The 15,528-nt window shown below is 36.2% G+C and overlaps 4 protein-coding genes across 4 annotated transcripts in view; 2 read left to right on the top strand and 2 right to left on the bottom strand.

Moving 5' to 3' along the window:
- Window positions 1-281: 281 nt before the first annotated feature.
- On the bottom strand, window positions 282-5,444 carry LOC132201050 (ethanolamine kinase). The gene is made up of 7 exons (XM_059626924.1): window positions 5,189-5,444; window positions 4,742-5,123; window positions 2,872-3,024; window positions 2,504-2,763; window positions 1,864-2,093; window positions 1,580-1,802; window positions 282-1,518 (listed from the first exon to the last, which is right to left on the bottom strand). The coding sequence occupies exons 2-7, from the start codon at window positions 4,865-4,867 to the stop codon at window positions 1,455-1,457; spliced, it is 1,056 nt and encodes a 351-aa protein (XP_059482907.1). The 5' UTR covers window positions 4,868-5,123; window positions 5,189-5,444; the 3' UTR covers window positions 282-1,454.
- Window positions 5,445-5,691: 247 nt separating this feature from the next.
- On the top strand, window positions 5,692-8,074 carry LOC132201048 (pyruvate dehydrogenase protein X component, mitochondrial-like). The gene is made up of 9 exons (XM_059626921.1): window positions 5,692-5,891; window positions 6,010-6,191; window positions 6,254-6,447; window positions 6,509-6,660; window positions 6,724-6,878; window positions 6,939-7,115; window positions 7,185-7,369; window positions 7,422-7,522; window positions 7,580-8,074. The coding sequence occupies exons 1-9, from the start codon at window positions 5,762-5,764 to the stop codon at window positions 7,753-7,755; spliced, it is 1,452 nt and encodes a 483-aa protein (XP_059482904.1). The 5' UTR covers window positions 5,692-5,761; the 3' UTR covers window positions 7,756-8,074.
- A 71-nt stretch (window positions 8,075-8,145) lies between these two features.
- Window positions 8,146-10,559, bottom strand: LOC132200033 (nischarin). Its single transcript, XM_059625198.1, has 4 exons — window positions 10,338-10,559; window positions 9,566-9,889; window positions 9,131-9,507; window positions 8,146-8,923 (listed from the first exon to the last, which is right to left on the bottom strand). Exons 1-4 carry the CDS (start codon window positions 10,452-10,454, stop codon window positions 8,365-8,367), a joined length of 1,377 nt encoding a protein of 458 aa, XP_059481181.1. The 5' UTR covers window positions 10,455-10,559; the 3' UTR covers window positions 8,146-8,364.
- A 1,633-nt stretch (window positions 10,560-12,192) lies between these two features.
- The window catches only part of LOC132201047 (uncharacterized), a 66,889-nt gene continuing 63,553 nt past the window's right edge, over window positions 12,193-15,528 (top strand). Inside the window, exon 1 of the mRNA XM_059626920.1 lies at window positions 12,193-12,467. The gene's annotated coding sequence lies outside the window, so the exon portion shown is untranslated. The remainder of the gene's footprint in view (window positions 12,468-15,528) is intronic.

The raw sequence follows: 15,528 nt of genomic DNA, 5'->3' as shown, positions 1-15,528 counted from the left end.
ATTATGTGAGTACATTTTTTAAATTTTCATTTCAGATTCTGAGAAATTTTCCGAATGAAATATCATACAATTAACCGTAATAATGTAATAATATAATATAAAAGAAATTCAAAAGCACACGCATACACAGATTACCAAAAATAGCGTATTGCAGATTATGAATTTGAATTTGTAATGAGATAATTTAACATCCATTTAAGTTCCCTCTTTTACAATTCTTTTTTCTTTTTACCTTCAACCATTAGCCACCATGGTTAAAACCGGTTAAAGCAATAAGAAATAAAAATATACATTATAATTAACTCGGAAACCTCATTTCTCCATCTTCCACAATGCATGCACATAATAATAATAATATAATGATGAAATTACTTAAAGAAAAAAAAGCATCATTATCTAGCTATTTTAAAAAGAACACATGTCCATATTATATTTTTCTTGACTCATAAGTTTAATTTGTCCTTCATTACAGTATTTATCAACAGCATGCTTAAAAATTTCTTACATTTTAAAATATCAAATGTGTCACAACATGGCCTCAGAATTTCATTTGAAGTAATAATAATATAATTATACTCTCACTTTATAATCATTATAATTAATTTGGACACTGTTAGTATTAGTAATGTAATGTTTTACAGCAAGTGCAATTATGTTTTGATTGGTGTAGAGTAAATCCATTGATTTATTAGTAAATCTAATAATTCCACATTGAAAAAGCTCATTCTTAGCTGTAGTTTTTGGTTGAGTTTTAAATGTAGAAAGCCAGCTTTAATTTACTTGGAAATTTCATACAAATACATTTAGAAAGGACCTGCAAATATTTTTCGAAATTCAAAATTGGAAATATATGAACATTATTTGAGAATACAACGGTTTGAATATATCCTTAAACGGATGTTTAGAGAGTGAAAAGGGCTGCTTACAGATTACATATTACTGATTCTTAAAAATGCTTCGCCTTGTGGGATTTTAAATTTTCACCTTTACAGAGAAATTTCAAATAACAAGATTTGAAAGATAACAATTAGCAACTCCCAGAATAATTAAAAATCGAGATAGACTTTTAAAACAGACAATTTAACAAACTTCCTGACCACATTCAACCCAGCTTAAAACTTAATTTAACTATAATTTGGAATTATTTAAAATTAAGTTCAATTGTGCCTCTCACAAAAAAAAAAAATCATTAAGGCTGGATCTCTAAATAATATGCTCCTAGTAAATGCTGTGGCGAAATGAATTATCAGATCGTACTCGTCCAGATCCAGTTTTAAGTACTAGGAATGCTAAAAATGACAAGAACTTATTCTCAATGCATGCGTTAACAAAATAAAATGACTCGAGGGCTGCAAAAGAGTACAATAATTTCATGGGTGACTAACATATAACATGAAAAGGTTCTGCTTAGACAAAACAAAGTCACAAAGTGACTCATATTGGCCCCAGTATGCTCACTTCATGGCGAGAAATTGGTCCTTTCTCTTGAAATATTCATTGAGCCGATCGGATGCGTACCTAGAATAATTAGATTTATAAATAAATTTTTTTATTAATCTACTTCGAATTTGAAACTGACTTTAGATAATCAAAGTCAATGGTTGAGTGTTCTGCTTGTACGAAGGCCCATGTTGCCCAAAGAAAATGAGACGTCAGGGCAAATTTGTTGACCAGAATGTAAAGCTCTTGAATTTCTTCCTCCTTCACCTCCGCTGATGAGTTGAACTCGCTCAGGTACACTTTGATCCAGGCCCGCTGGAAGTCTTCGTCAGGGTATAGGTTGTAGTCAACATTGCTCAGTCCTGAAAAGGCAAAATTTTACTAACAAAAATTAATCACTCATATCAAAATTTTTATATTTGCCTGCAAACTCGTTAAAATGGTTGCCGATATCAAAAGCCTGGTGGTTGTAAGCTGCGTACTCGTAGTCAATGAAAGTAACTGCCTTTTTCCCGTCATTGTAAATCATGTTTCCAAGCAACAAATCATTGTGGCAAAAGACAACAGGACTTTTGAGCTGTTTCAGATTTTCCTCCAGGCTTGAAAATTCCTTGAACAATTCAGCTTTGCTTGGCAACTTCAATTGGATGAACCTGAGAAGTGATTTTAATATTAAGAAACCTAATTGAATCAATTTAAAAATTATTAAATTTTAATATATAGCTACACAGACATTTTATTATTAAAAAAAATCTAAAATTGTGTGTTTTAAAAAATTAGCAACATTATTATTTTTTTCTTCAGATAGGGGGAGGATAGTGACAATTATTATTCCACATGGGCTTATAGTAAGAATTTCACAATTGAGGACATATTCATTGGGTTTGAATTATTCGGCTTTTCCTCTATGGTTATTGACATGTAGAGGAAGAAATGGTTTTATTCCTACAATATCATAGAGGAATATGTAGAGGACTAAAAAAACCATCAGGGTAAGTGGAATATAAATTCAAACACAATTGAAAGATCTTGTTTGATTTGAAAAAGTCTTTTTGATTTTTACCTCCTCTGTTTGGCTGCATCCATGAAAACGTCGGGCGCCAGTTGTATGAACTGTCGGCACTTGGTCCACACCATGGCCTCCTTTGGCATTTCACCACACTCCAGTCTGTGCATTCTGGCCAACATGGACGCAACCAGCGGGTAGATGGACAGGGATCTGCAGGTGTCCGTGTTGAGGGTCACACCGGGAACATACTCGTAGGCTAAACCATTCTCAAAAGTGGCATAAAGCCGAGGAGCGTAGCCGGCGTTGTGCATGACCTGCGGAATTAAAAGTTATAAATACAAAATCATATTTTGAGTAAACGCCGGCTTATTCCTGATTTAGGTTGCCTTGTTTAGAAATTCGTTAACCGTTACAGTAATTACTTTGAGATTCCTTGTCTCAGCTTGTCTGTCGATAAGCAGGTCAGTTTTGGCACCGTAAACTCTAACCAGAACCACGTCGTCTGTGTTTTGCAGGTCGTCTCCATTCTTGTAACTGCAGGCAACTAACTTGTTTGTAATTCCGTCCGTAAACATCTGAAGCAAAAAAACAAACAAATGTTTTAAATTATTCAATTTTTGTCCAAATAATTTTGCTTATTTTTATTTTTACTTTCAACTAAATCAAAATCTAATTCATCTTAAAATAGAAACTCAACCTAACTTCTCACAACCCCTTGTTGAATAAAAGTACTTTTCCTTCATTTATTTTTATTTTTTTCAACATGGTTTAGACCAGATTCAATTTTTATGATTATTCACTTTAAGTTCAAATTTTCAATTTAACTATTTCACAGTTAATATTTTATTGGCAGTGAATGTTTAACAAAATTAAAAAAGAAATCGTTTCTTTAAGGAACTGAAATCAAGGGACTTCTGACTGATTAATTATAATTAAGTGAAGCCTTTGTTTGATTGTTAAATTCTGGGGTCAAATCTTCTCCTTTAACACGGAATTGATCGGTCCATTTTTTCTGCATAAAAAATTCATTGCATCAAATCGATTAATTTTGTATAGTTTCTGGGTCCATTTTTAATCTGCTCTTGTTTCTTTTTTAACTTAACCTTGTTTGACCTATAAGATTAATTTGTGAATACAAGTGTAGCAAAGGGATGAGTAAGGTCATGAGGTCGAACGAAGTCCATTTCATCTGACTCCGCTTTTTCTAATTCATCCGGCAAAGCGCCGAGATTTCGCAAGGCTCTGGGAGCTCGTGAGTGGTCGTGCTAAGTGATCCAAATTCCCGCGCTCTGACTGACTAATTAGTGTGGTTGTCCAGCACTTGCAAACACTCGATTAGCAGATTCGCTTCCACTTGCAATACGCCGCGCTAAAATGCGTGCGTCACGTGGTGATGTTTGATGCTGCGCAGACACGGTTTTGCATTTTTATCAGCAAATTCCGTGATGTGTGCAAATATCTTCAATTTGCATCACTAGAGTGGTGTGAGTAATATGGGTTCATATATACAAGTATTATTAATCTTGTTTTGTGCTTCCCAGCCGGTATCGATTGAATTTGTCAATGATTGCGAATCACCAGACAATTTGGTGATAAAATCTATCCACATGTGTAAACCACAGCTGAATCTTTCTCATTTTATAATTTTATTTTATTTTCTTTTTTTTCACAAAACCTTGAACTAAAAAAAGCTTAAGTAATACAAAGCGTTAAATATTCTTGTAATTAATTTGATATGAAAAAATAAATGAAAAAACAATTAATTGTATCAGGATAGCTCAAAAGAGCTTAAAGCTTCTTCTAATCGAAACGCCTTCCTTATCTGCGTCATAAAAAAAGGAAGAGCTTAACATTTTTATTGCCATCTCTGCTAGAGCTTATTTTTGCACCTCAGAGGTCAAATCGACTCAAACTACTCGACCAGCCAAGGCTCAAAAAATGTTTTTCCCAGAGCTAGGTGGCGACCTTGCACGCTGGAGGTCGGGCAGCTAACGCAGTGCACTCTCGCAAATGCACGCAAAACACTCTTGCTGAATGAATGCACGAAGTTGCAGCAAAAAATATATACAAACTAATTAAGCTTGCTGCGATAATTATTTTTAAAATAAAACACTCAATGAGTCATTTGCGTGATATTACAATTATTATTATTACTTTGTAGTTTTATAGTTTAATGAGAGTTGCAATATTAGAAAAAATATTTTTTCAATAATTAGCAACTTTGGCAAATTTTTGAGACTGAAAATATTTATTAACTTTGAGTAAATTAATCGTTTAAAAAAAATATCATACCTTATAATTAATTTGATCCTTTTCCCATTTTGGTCGGATGAACTTGAGCACCTCGGCAGCTCCATTTTTGATTTCATTTTCTTCAATGGTCACTGGACAGTGGGGCAATTCTTGGACACCTCGCATTATTCGCGGATCCTGGTTGTTACTTCCGTACGATTGTGCGCTACAACGCAGGTTCGAGAAGCGACTGACGATCCTCACTGCTCGCTCATGGTCACTTGGTCCGACTCTTCTGCGCTGCTTTGGTAGTCTGCAACGTGCACCACTTGCGGGTCGGGCCAGTTGTCTATGTTGCAGGCAAATTCTTCGATCGATTTCTGGCGGCTGGATTTCAAAGCAATCCTTTCATGCGACGGCGCCACGCTTTTGATTTTGCCAGCTGGCGAATAAATTTAATTTAGAAGAATTAGCAAATAAATGTTTAGGGTTTCTTTGAAGACGAACCTGTCTTGTTGTTTGTGTGGGTGGATATGGAAAATGTCAAGTGGAGAACACGGCGATTGGCAGATGTGGAGATTTTCGAGAATTTTCTCTGGAGATATCTTACAAGGGTCACTTATTACGGAATTAGAGGTTTTGGACTTTGGACTAGTTTAAATCACAGTCTCTTAATTAGGGAATAAATTGCAAATTTTGGAGAAAACACGATCAACGTGATTTTTCCGTGGTTGTTTTTATTCGGCACTACTGCAGCGCTGACTGCAACGTCTTTTTTTGGAACTTATAACTTCACGCCCCATAACTAGATGTCACTGTAATTGCCCTACAATAAATTATTTTAATTTTTGTGCTACAATTTTCATTTCTTTTTAAATTAATGAATGTAATTTTAAAAAAATTTAAATTTTTCGCTCTTGTTTGAATATTTTTGTATAACTCGATACAGAAAACATAATTTAAGAGGACGAAAGAGAATTTAAACCGGTTGTTTCAATCTCGCGCCGAGCACCGAAATCCAAACCGTCCGCCTTGTTGACGAATGACAAAAGGGTCATCTGTCTGTCAGGGTCGGCTGCGATGGCCGCTGCATTAACAGGCCGTCTTGGCCGTCAGGTCACAAACAAGTTGATTCCGACACTTTTGCAGCCGAAAATCAGGTTTAGGATCAAACTCGAGCATGGTTTCCGCCACTCCCCTGCCCTGTTTGGTAAGTTTCATAATTCCTTTGGTTTAAAATTATGTTTTGTTCAATGCCCTTCTGCACTTTAGCAGAGGGCAACTGATATGATTGACCAGAAACTTACTCTTATGCATAATTTTTGCAGTGGTTGGCGCTGAAATCAAGATGCCCTCTCTGTCACCGACCATGGCCGAGGGTACAATTGTCAAATGGATGAAAAAGGAGGGCGACCCGATTGCAGCCGGCGACGTTTTGTGTGACATCCAGACAGACAAGGCAATTGTTTCTTTTGAAACTGAGGAAGAAGGAATTCTGGCCAAAATTTTGGTATGATGTGTTTGTTTTTTTTTTTAAGTTGGCTTGATTTTTATAAGCGATTGTTTTATTAGATTGGTGATGATGCTAAAGACATCAAAGTAGGAACTTTGATTGCTTTGATGGTGGCTGAAGGTGAAAACTGGAAGGACGTTGAAATGCCAGCTGCAGATGCTGCACCTTCTTCATCTTCAGAAACACAACCAGCTGCTAGTCAAAGTTCTCAGACTGCCAGTTCAGCCACAAAACACTCTGTCGGTCATGCTGGGTAAAAATAATATAATATAATTAAAAAGAAATATTAATCAATTTAACCCTCTTTAAAACAGTATTCAAGGCCCAGCTGTCCATCGACTTCTTCAGCAATTTGGGCTTGATGCATCGGACGTCCCTGCCACAGGACCAAAAGGCAATCTTTTGAAAGGAGACATTTTAAATTTAGTTAACCAGAAAGGCCTGAAACCTAAGCCACCTCAAACAGGTTTAAAATAATCAAAAATCCTAAACTAAAGTTATTGACCAATATATTGACTTGAAAAATTAGTTTCTTTGCCTGCTGCTGCCAAACCGACAGCAGCTGCTGTGTCCGTGGCTCCTGCTTCAAAAGCCAGACAACCTGCTAAGAGCGGAAGCAAATTTGTTGATGTAGAATTGACCAGCATGCGAAAAACTATTGCTAAGAGATTATCACAATCAAAGGTAATCACACATCTAATATTATTATAAACAATTTCATACCTTGTATTGATGGTTTTGTAGTCGACAATTCCACACTCATACGGAAGCATTGACTGTGACATCTCCGAGGTGCTCAGATTGCGAAAGGTTTTAAAATCTGAGGGCATCGCCACATCTGTCAATGATTTTATCATCAAAGGCGTCGCTACTGCACTCAGACAATATCCTAACATTAATTGCATTTGGAACGGAGAGCAGGTAATAATTAAATAAATTGAATATTCATGAATTATTTAATTTAATTCATGTGATAAATTTGTATCCCAGGCTGTTCCGGTACCCGACGTTGATGTCTCGATTGCGGTTGCCACTGACACAGGCCTCATAACACCCATAGTAAAAAAAGCCAGTGATAAAGGCGTGCAGGAAATCTCAGCCGTTGTCCGAGATTTAGCAGCAAGAGCAAAGCAAGGAAAACTCCAGCTTAACGAATTCCAGGGCGGCAGTTTTACGTAAAGCAATACATGTGAATTTAATTATTTTAATTAATAAAATTATCTACAGCATTTCTAACCTGGGAATGTTTGGAATAAATTTCTTCAGTGCCATCATAAACCCTCCTCAGTGCAGCATTTTGGCAGTCGGCGCTGGTCGTCTGATATTAGGTATTCCTAAATTTTGTTCTATTAATGTTTACTTATATAATATCTTGAATGTAAAAGGTTCTGATGGAAAACCAGTGCAAAGCATGTGTGTGACTTTGAGCTACGACAGAAGGGCGATTGACGAAGAACAAGCAGCAGAGTTCCTTGCTGGCCTAAGAGATATCTTAGAAGACCCATCTCGCATGATATTAGGAGGAGTTCCATCTTCAATAAAAGCTAGAGTTGGCATTTGAGACTTCCTTAGGAAGTCATCACAACCCTCTAGTTAGTCAATCAAGCCATTCAAATGAAATTTAATTTGGCTAGTTGATAAATATTGGATGTATATCAATGCCAGCGGACAAATAATGGTTGTAGATGAAAAAAGCACAATTTTGATTAGTGGGCCATTCTTTTGAAACTTCTCTTGCCTATCTTCATGAGGTGCCCTTTGTTTCATTTAAATCCGTAACTTGCCCTTTGTAGCATGCTTTGCAACATCCGATGGTTTTGTTGAATGTTATTTATTTGGTCAAATGTGCTGATAACCAATAAACTCCCGTTACTCGTTAATCAAGTTTCTTATTTAATTAAATATTCAAAACATCATTTTATCATGGTTTTCAAATTCAAATTGCTCCAAGTATTAAATATTTTGTTTATTTAGATAATATTATGTTGTACACGAAATACAAAGTTAATAAATATTGGTACACTCAACGTGAAATCAACAGAGAACGGAGCACTGGTTAAAAACAAATAACGATATTTAGATCATGTATGTGAAAAATTTGTTAATACCAACAATTATCAATATTAATATATTTGTGGGGAAGCTTTGGAATGACTTGATGGACACCATCTTAGCTGTACCTTGGCGTCCTCGGAGGGGGTGTCCTACCCTCCCTGACCACTCTGAGCACCTGCAGTATTGCAATAGTATCTAATTCCTTCTGATTTGGCTTCTCATTGTCTAGACAAATGTCAGCAGCCCTATTTCCAAACCGCTCCAAAACACGCGTCCTGTAGTCTACAGTCGTAGACACAGGATTTCCAGTCAGGGTTAAGTACTCAAGATTTGGAAGGGCGCTTAGGTGGCGTGCTTCCGACACGTCCGAAACCGCATTGCTGGCGAGTTCAAGTCTCTCCAACGAGTATAGCTTCGAAAATCCTCCCAAGGTACTTATGTGGTTCTCCGACAAGTCGAGGTGAACCACGTTGCCCAAAGAGGTGTGCAGGTCTTTGATCGAGTAGAAGGCGTTCGCAGAAAGGTTCAGTTCTGAGAGCTGGGGCAAGTGGGTCAGACCTGTGACTTGGTTGAGCTTGTTGTGGCTGAGCTTCAGCTTCTTAATATGGGGCATTATACGAAACGACTCGTCGATTTCTTCTAGATAATTAAAACTCAGGTCCAACTCTGTCAATCTGTAAAAAAATTCAAACACTCTTTAATAAATTTTATTATTATTTACAAATTCTTTACTAAAATCCATTGCTAAGCTTTCATTTAATTTGAGTTTAAGTTAAAAGTAATTAATTAAGAACTTTTATCTTAATTCATAACTTTTGACTTTTAACTTAAATAAAAATATATTTAAAAAAAAAATGCTTTTAAATAAAAGCTGAACTAACCTATGCCAAATATAATTCTCTCCGGCCGAGCAGATATCTTTGTGAAGGGCGTCGCACATTGCTATTGTGGCCACGGATCTCAATTGCGAGTGGTGCACAGCAAGGGAGTGGACGTGCGCCCTGATGTTCTGCGCTTCTTTGATCTGCGTGACGTCCACCTCGCCCATGACAAGGTGACGCACACTCTTGAAGGCGCTCAGGTTGAAGGGCAGTTTATTTGGTATGAGACTGCTGTTGTTCAGTGGATAATTGCTGCCCTCAACTTCAACCATAGTGAGCTGGCAGCAAAAATCCAGAACATGGCTGAAGTCAAGTCTTTTGTCCGGAACGTCCACTGGCGGACAAGGTTGGCGCAGTCTTTCACTGATAGCGTGTAACTAAAAAAATTTAAATGACGATTTAATTAATCCAAATTTTAAATGGTTAATCTTGTACCTGAAGTGGTGTAAATTTAAAAGAGGTGCTGTTTTGCAAGAGAAGGTCGCCCTCGTTGAAGAACTGGAGGGCCAAGCTCTGCAGCAAATAGAGCACCTCGTACTGGTGGAAGTGCAGAAAGTATGCCAACTCCTGAGGCATTGCGATTTTCAAGAAGTTGGTCACGGACTGCAGATAGGTTTCGAGGGCTGCTCGTCTCTTCTCGATGAAAACAGGGTCCTGGTTCCCGATCACCTTTTTTGGTGGAAGGAGTTCTTTGGACACGCCATGGTCCGCAACAAGGATGTCATGGAGGGCTGCGAAAGCACTATATCTGTGCTTTACCTAAAAGTAGGATACATTTTTTTAAAGTTATTTTCATTGAGAGAAAATTAAATACATTGATATAAAAAATATAATTTTAAACTATTTAAAAAATGAATTTAAAATTTTTTTATTCTAATTACTAAGGAGGCCTTATATTGCTTTATATGAGATTTAATGGTCAAACTAATCTTTGTTTTAATGTGATGTCTTTTTTTTTAATATATCACTTCTAGCTATGCGATACGCCTTTTTTTATTCTTTGACTTTTTAAATATTCCGAAGTTGCATGCAATTTTAATTTCATTTAATTGTATCGTTCATTACTCCACGTCTATTTAGAATGATGAAATTTTATGACGTGTGAACAAGAGTTGCTAATTGCAATAGCTTAATAGCAGCTTAACGTTTCCAACAGGTTTAAATCCAAAGTTTGAGCTTGGGCCATTGCCCTTTCAAAGTCACCAACCTGCCATCTGACTGGTCCCATAGTTACGTGGATCACGTAAATGGTCACTTTGTTGTCTCTCTCGACGTACGGGATCTGCAGCCCGATTTCATTTCGGTGCTGCAGAAAATTGGCCATGGCACGACGTGCTAATCTCAAATCACATCATGTGAACCAACAACTCAATGCAGATTTTGTTGACACCCAGCTCAACTCTGCTTATGTCTGCAAAAGGGTAAACATTGCGCAGTTCCCTAGGTGAGCAGACGTGCAATAGATGGCGCACAGTAAGCTATTTTCTCATTAGGATATTCAACTCATCAACTCTACCAGTGAGGAAAATTTTTTATTATTTCTTACATTAGAGATTTGGAATATTATTAATGTTTATAATTTTTTATGATTATTATTTTCTAGGGTTAGAAAAAATAACATATTAAGTAGCAATAAGATCATTAAGTTCATTTCACGGCTAAAAACACTTTATAAAATTGAAATAAATGTGTAACCAAAACAGGCAACAATATTTTTAAATTATAAATAACTGAAAATTGAAGATATATTTTTAAATTTTAATCTACTAAAGCAAATCAATGAAAAAAAAATATGTTTTAAAGGAAAATTTTACGTATACAAACAAATATACGTTATTCTTTTTTACTTATCTCTAAAAAATAAAAAGGCTTATTTTTATGCTATTGGTCATAATGTACGCTACTTTTTTACATTCAATTATATAATCACAATTTTTCTTATTATTTGAAGACATAATAACAAATTTGAATTCTTTGTGAACATTTAATTTTTAATTTTTATTTCATATTATAAATCCTAAAAACTAAAAATTTCACACATTTATCAAAGGGTTGATCCGTCTCTTTCTGAAATAAAATACTTTTAAGACCAAACGTCTGACGTGAGCTGCGGGGAGAATAAACAAGTCTGTGAGAAAAAGATGATGAATGGCGATATTGATTTACCAAAATATTCCCCCGCCCCTACAGACAGGTGTAATTTCAAAGAGGCCGATCTTTCCATTTCCGATTCCCATGACCCTCAATAATGAATCACCAGAATCATCCAGGAAGGTATAGGAAAAAGGGCCACATCATAAAAATCTGTGTAAATTCAAGATCACAAGCAGGCTAGCTGGACCAAGGGGGCAACAGGGGAGTCGTCGAGAGAAGACAGAGCGCGATGTCACTTGGGCAGTGCAAAAGTGTTTATTGCTTCTGCTAAATTGAAAATTATTAGTATGCTTCTTCCTAAGTTAATTTGGGATTTATATTATTTTAAACTGAATTTAAATAGTAAGAGCAATAAAAATTAACACTCAGGCATTAAAGCTGGAACGTGAAGAAGTTCAAATTTTAAAGCGAAAAAACTTAAAGAGAGTGTGTTCTTTTATTAAAGTTTTCCACGTTTTTATATTTTTAATTAAAATTAAAAATAAACGCAATTGAATATTTAATAGGGACTGTGATAAGCCTCAATTTTTGAATTACAAGACTAAGCTTCTATTGAATACAAATATGTTAGAGCAAGATAGAATAATAACTTTTAAATTTTATATTATATAATAATATGAAGAAATTAATTGAACAATGTGTTTAAAAATTTAGGAAATTTTGCTACAAAAATGTTTACCTTTTAAGATGTAACAAGTTTAAAACTCTCTTAATTTACTGCAATAATAAAATTTTCCATAATTTTTGCTTCAGGTTCTTCGTCTGGCACAGCACCTGACGCACTGCCCTGAGAGAGCAGCAATAAAAAGGATAATGGGCGGCCGAGAGGCCGCGCGGCTGGCTGGCGTGGTGGTGGGAAGGAATCTCTCGTGAGAAGATAATGGCCCGGGGCGACGGGGAGGCGGCGCACTCACTGGAACAGACTCTCAGGTCTCAGGTACTCACTCACAGGTGGACGCCAGGCAGTCAGTTTTCCAGCCTGCGTCCCCTCGCAACCAGCTCCGTTTGCTCCGCGTGTGTTTTTGTGCTTGTCCCTTTCGCGGCTCACCCGGCCCAACGGCCACTATGTGAGCGGCCCCGAAGAACGGCCCCGACCTCGGATAATCGGCCGAAATGCGTCCGGCGTTGAAATCTCCAGCGGAGGAGCGGCGTCGGCAGCAGCAGCCCGGATCCTCGGCCACAGGTACGCGCGCCAAGGAGCATTGCTGTTTATCATTACTGTACACGCCGAGCGCGGGTTAGAGACCAGAGACGCGGCTCGCCACTTGAAAAGCTCAAACTCTTAAATAATCTTGCAGTGGATAATAGTTTCAACGGTTTCAACAATCAGATTTGAAAAAAATCCGTTTTGAAATACTAATTTTTTGTATCATTCACAGGCGATTCTTAGGTTATTTTTCAACGAATTTCAAAAGTATTTGAGATAAGATTTTCATGCAGTAACTGAAATTGTGTGAGAAATGGAATTTAAATATCGAAATTTTAAAATTAAGCTATCAATTCAATTATCAAGATAATGTTAATTGTGTTTGTTACAAGTTACAAGGCAACTATGCTTCATATAAGAGCTCATACTAAATGCAATGAAAGAAAAAAAATTAAAATCAGATGGAGAAGAAAAACATAATTATTGCTAGAATAATTTCAGCTTTGCTTTAAAAGCATTAATATTTTCATTTTAAGACACAAATTCACTCAATTTTACTCAAATGGTGTAAGCACTACCACAAATTAACTAAATTTAAATTAAAATAAAAATTGAATAAGACAATTGTGTAAATTATCTAATAGTTCTGATGAATTACTACTTATAATTATTATAGTAAACCTTTCAATAGAAAGGCTGCTTGACTCATGTCGTTTAATCTCTTCCAATGATCAGTCTCGGTTGATATGAAAATGAGTGAAGTATGGCTTTTGAATCAAGTTGTTGAACAGCTGACAGGACATGATGTAGATACGATAAATAGCGTAAATATCTAAAATCTGCTCCATTTCTTTTGAATTTTGACTCCCTGATTTGGCATCACTTTCACCACAAATTATTGTGTTCGCACCAGATGGGCTGCACCTGATCCGACTAACTCAATCAATCGCTCCTAATGGTGTCGGGTTACATAAAGAACCACCTTTCGTCACGCGACACGACTTTTGCTCAATTTCGGCTGCACTGATTTGCGAGAAAGTGAAAAAAAATGCTTAAAACCTGGCGCATTAAAGAGCCTATAATTAATGCCGTAAGAATTAAAATGCTCACCTGTTGCGATTTAATTGTTTTTTATTTTTTTAGTGGGGTAATTTTCAATGAGCGAGAAAGTTAAGTGCACCAAAACAAAACAGAGTTTAATAACTGCATGACGACAAAAAGTTTTTATATCAAAAGCTGCAGATGCGAGATGCACCAATTAAGAAAATGTCGAGATTTCGTTTTGAGCGCGCGGTGCGTTGAAAAAATCTTATTACCGAGCATGACCAAATTCGTTGACACCACAGATTCCAGTGAGAAATTTTTGATGCGGGAAGACAAGATAATTAAGCAATAATTGCATCCCAAGCAACTACGCGGCACGATGATGATTAGGCTCTTTCTGTCGCATCCATTCAGAAAGTGAAAACGCACATTAAAAGACAATTGAATAATAGCGCGGCTTCCTTTGACTCCACAGAATGTGTGAAAAAGACCAAAATGCCTCAAAATAGAGTAGCTCCGTTTTAATCATACACCGGATTATTAATTGGAAAGTTAGATCTTGACAAATTATTGGTTTTAATAAATACATAGGCGAAAAACGCACCTTATCAAAAGATTGAATGCTGAATTAAATTAAATTTAAACAAAACAATCTGCTTGTTATGGAAATAAGAAAAACTGTAGAGTTAATGTAGAAAATCAAATTTTTTAACTTCATTTTTTTTTTCAAAAATTTGGAAACATGCAAATTAATTTTATTTAATAAGAAATTGACAGTCACAAGGAAACAATCATGGAGGTGAAGAAAACGGTCTCTGATATTGTTGGAAAAAATTCTTTATTTATTTTTTAATTATCTTATTTTTTACTCTTTCTTCCTAATGAATTATAGGGTGACCAAAACTAGTAGAGCCATTTTTTTAATAAAAAGCAATTTTTTTCAGCGAGTTTTAAGCTCGTTTTCACTTCCATGCATATGAATTTACAATGCAGTTAAAGTTTTTTTGTAATGCATTGCATATGAATTTACAATACAGTAAAAGTTTTTTGTATGTAAAAAGGTTCCATAAATCGCCTTAAACACAAATTAAGAATTTTAGTCCGTTATAGAAATACGCATTAATTTTCCGACCAAGCTAATAAAATATAAAATAAATTCAGAACTGTGGAAATGAATAAGTCCTCGTTGCAGAAATTGTTTTTTATTCCAAAACAAAGTAATAAACAATTTTTGCAACGAGCAACAGCCCGACTTCTTCATTTCCATGATCATCTTCTTAAGTGTCAACTTCTTCAAATAAATTCAGAACATTTTCATTTGCAGTTATTATTATTGTTGTTTATTTTTTTTTTAATAAAATTTTTACTTCAATTGATGAAAACAATTTATTTGAAAAGAAAAAGATTTGTTGGTCAAAACGGCATCGTCTCTAGCAAGAATTTTGCTAAAACTTCAATCAAAAAGAACTCATCCGTCGCAGTGAACCTCGCGGTCGACTTGATTTTTGTTCTTATCAGCTATGTAGTTTGTAGACAAAGGTTTTTAAATAATGGTTGAACTGCAAAAATCTTTAAAGACAAGGGCATAAGTTACGCCACTTTCTGCTTGACTGCCAGGAATGGCTCAGTGCGCGGCTGTCATTCGATACGCGAGTGTCACGGAGCGGGTTTTCTCGAGAGTGACCAACGACGTCGGAGCTCTTGAGGTTTTGCATCTCTCGGTGTGTGGGAGGCGCCGCGCGCACAAGACCGAATTTACTGTTATGTCAAATATCAACTCGTTTCATGTGCTCGTCGGCACTTTTTGCTCATTTCCCGCTGCCTCCTTTTTTGTTTCGCACCTGGCTGGACGCGGTGACAAAGCTGCACATTTCCACTATATACATGGAAGGGCAAAAAATGCACAATAAACGGCAAAGGCAACCTTTGGGAAGGTGTAAAACGAATTCTCGCGTGATGACTCATTCGCTTGGCAACTTTTATTTTATTAACGCTCACATTTATATCGTGGAGCCGCTTTTTATCCGCAGCCAAATAATATACGGCTGAGCGA

This window comes from Neocloeon triangulifer, unplaced genomic scaffold (genome assembly GCF_031216515.1).
Source record: "Neocloeon triangulifer isolate White Clay Creek 2 clone unplaced genomic scaffold, ASM3121651v1 ptg000014l, whole genome shotgun sequence".
Lineage (NCBI taxonomy): Eukaryota > Metazoa > Arthropoda > Insecta > Ephemeroptera > Baetidae > Neocloeon > Neocloeon triangulifer.
Note: the sequence above shows the minus strand (reverse complement) of the source record. Positions and strands in the feature narration are given on the sequence as shown.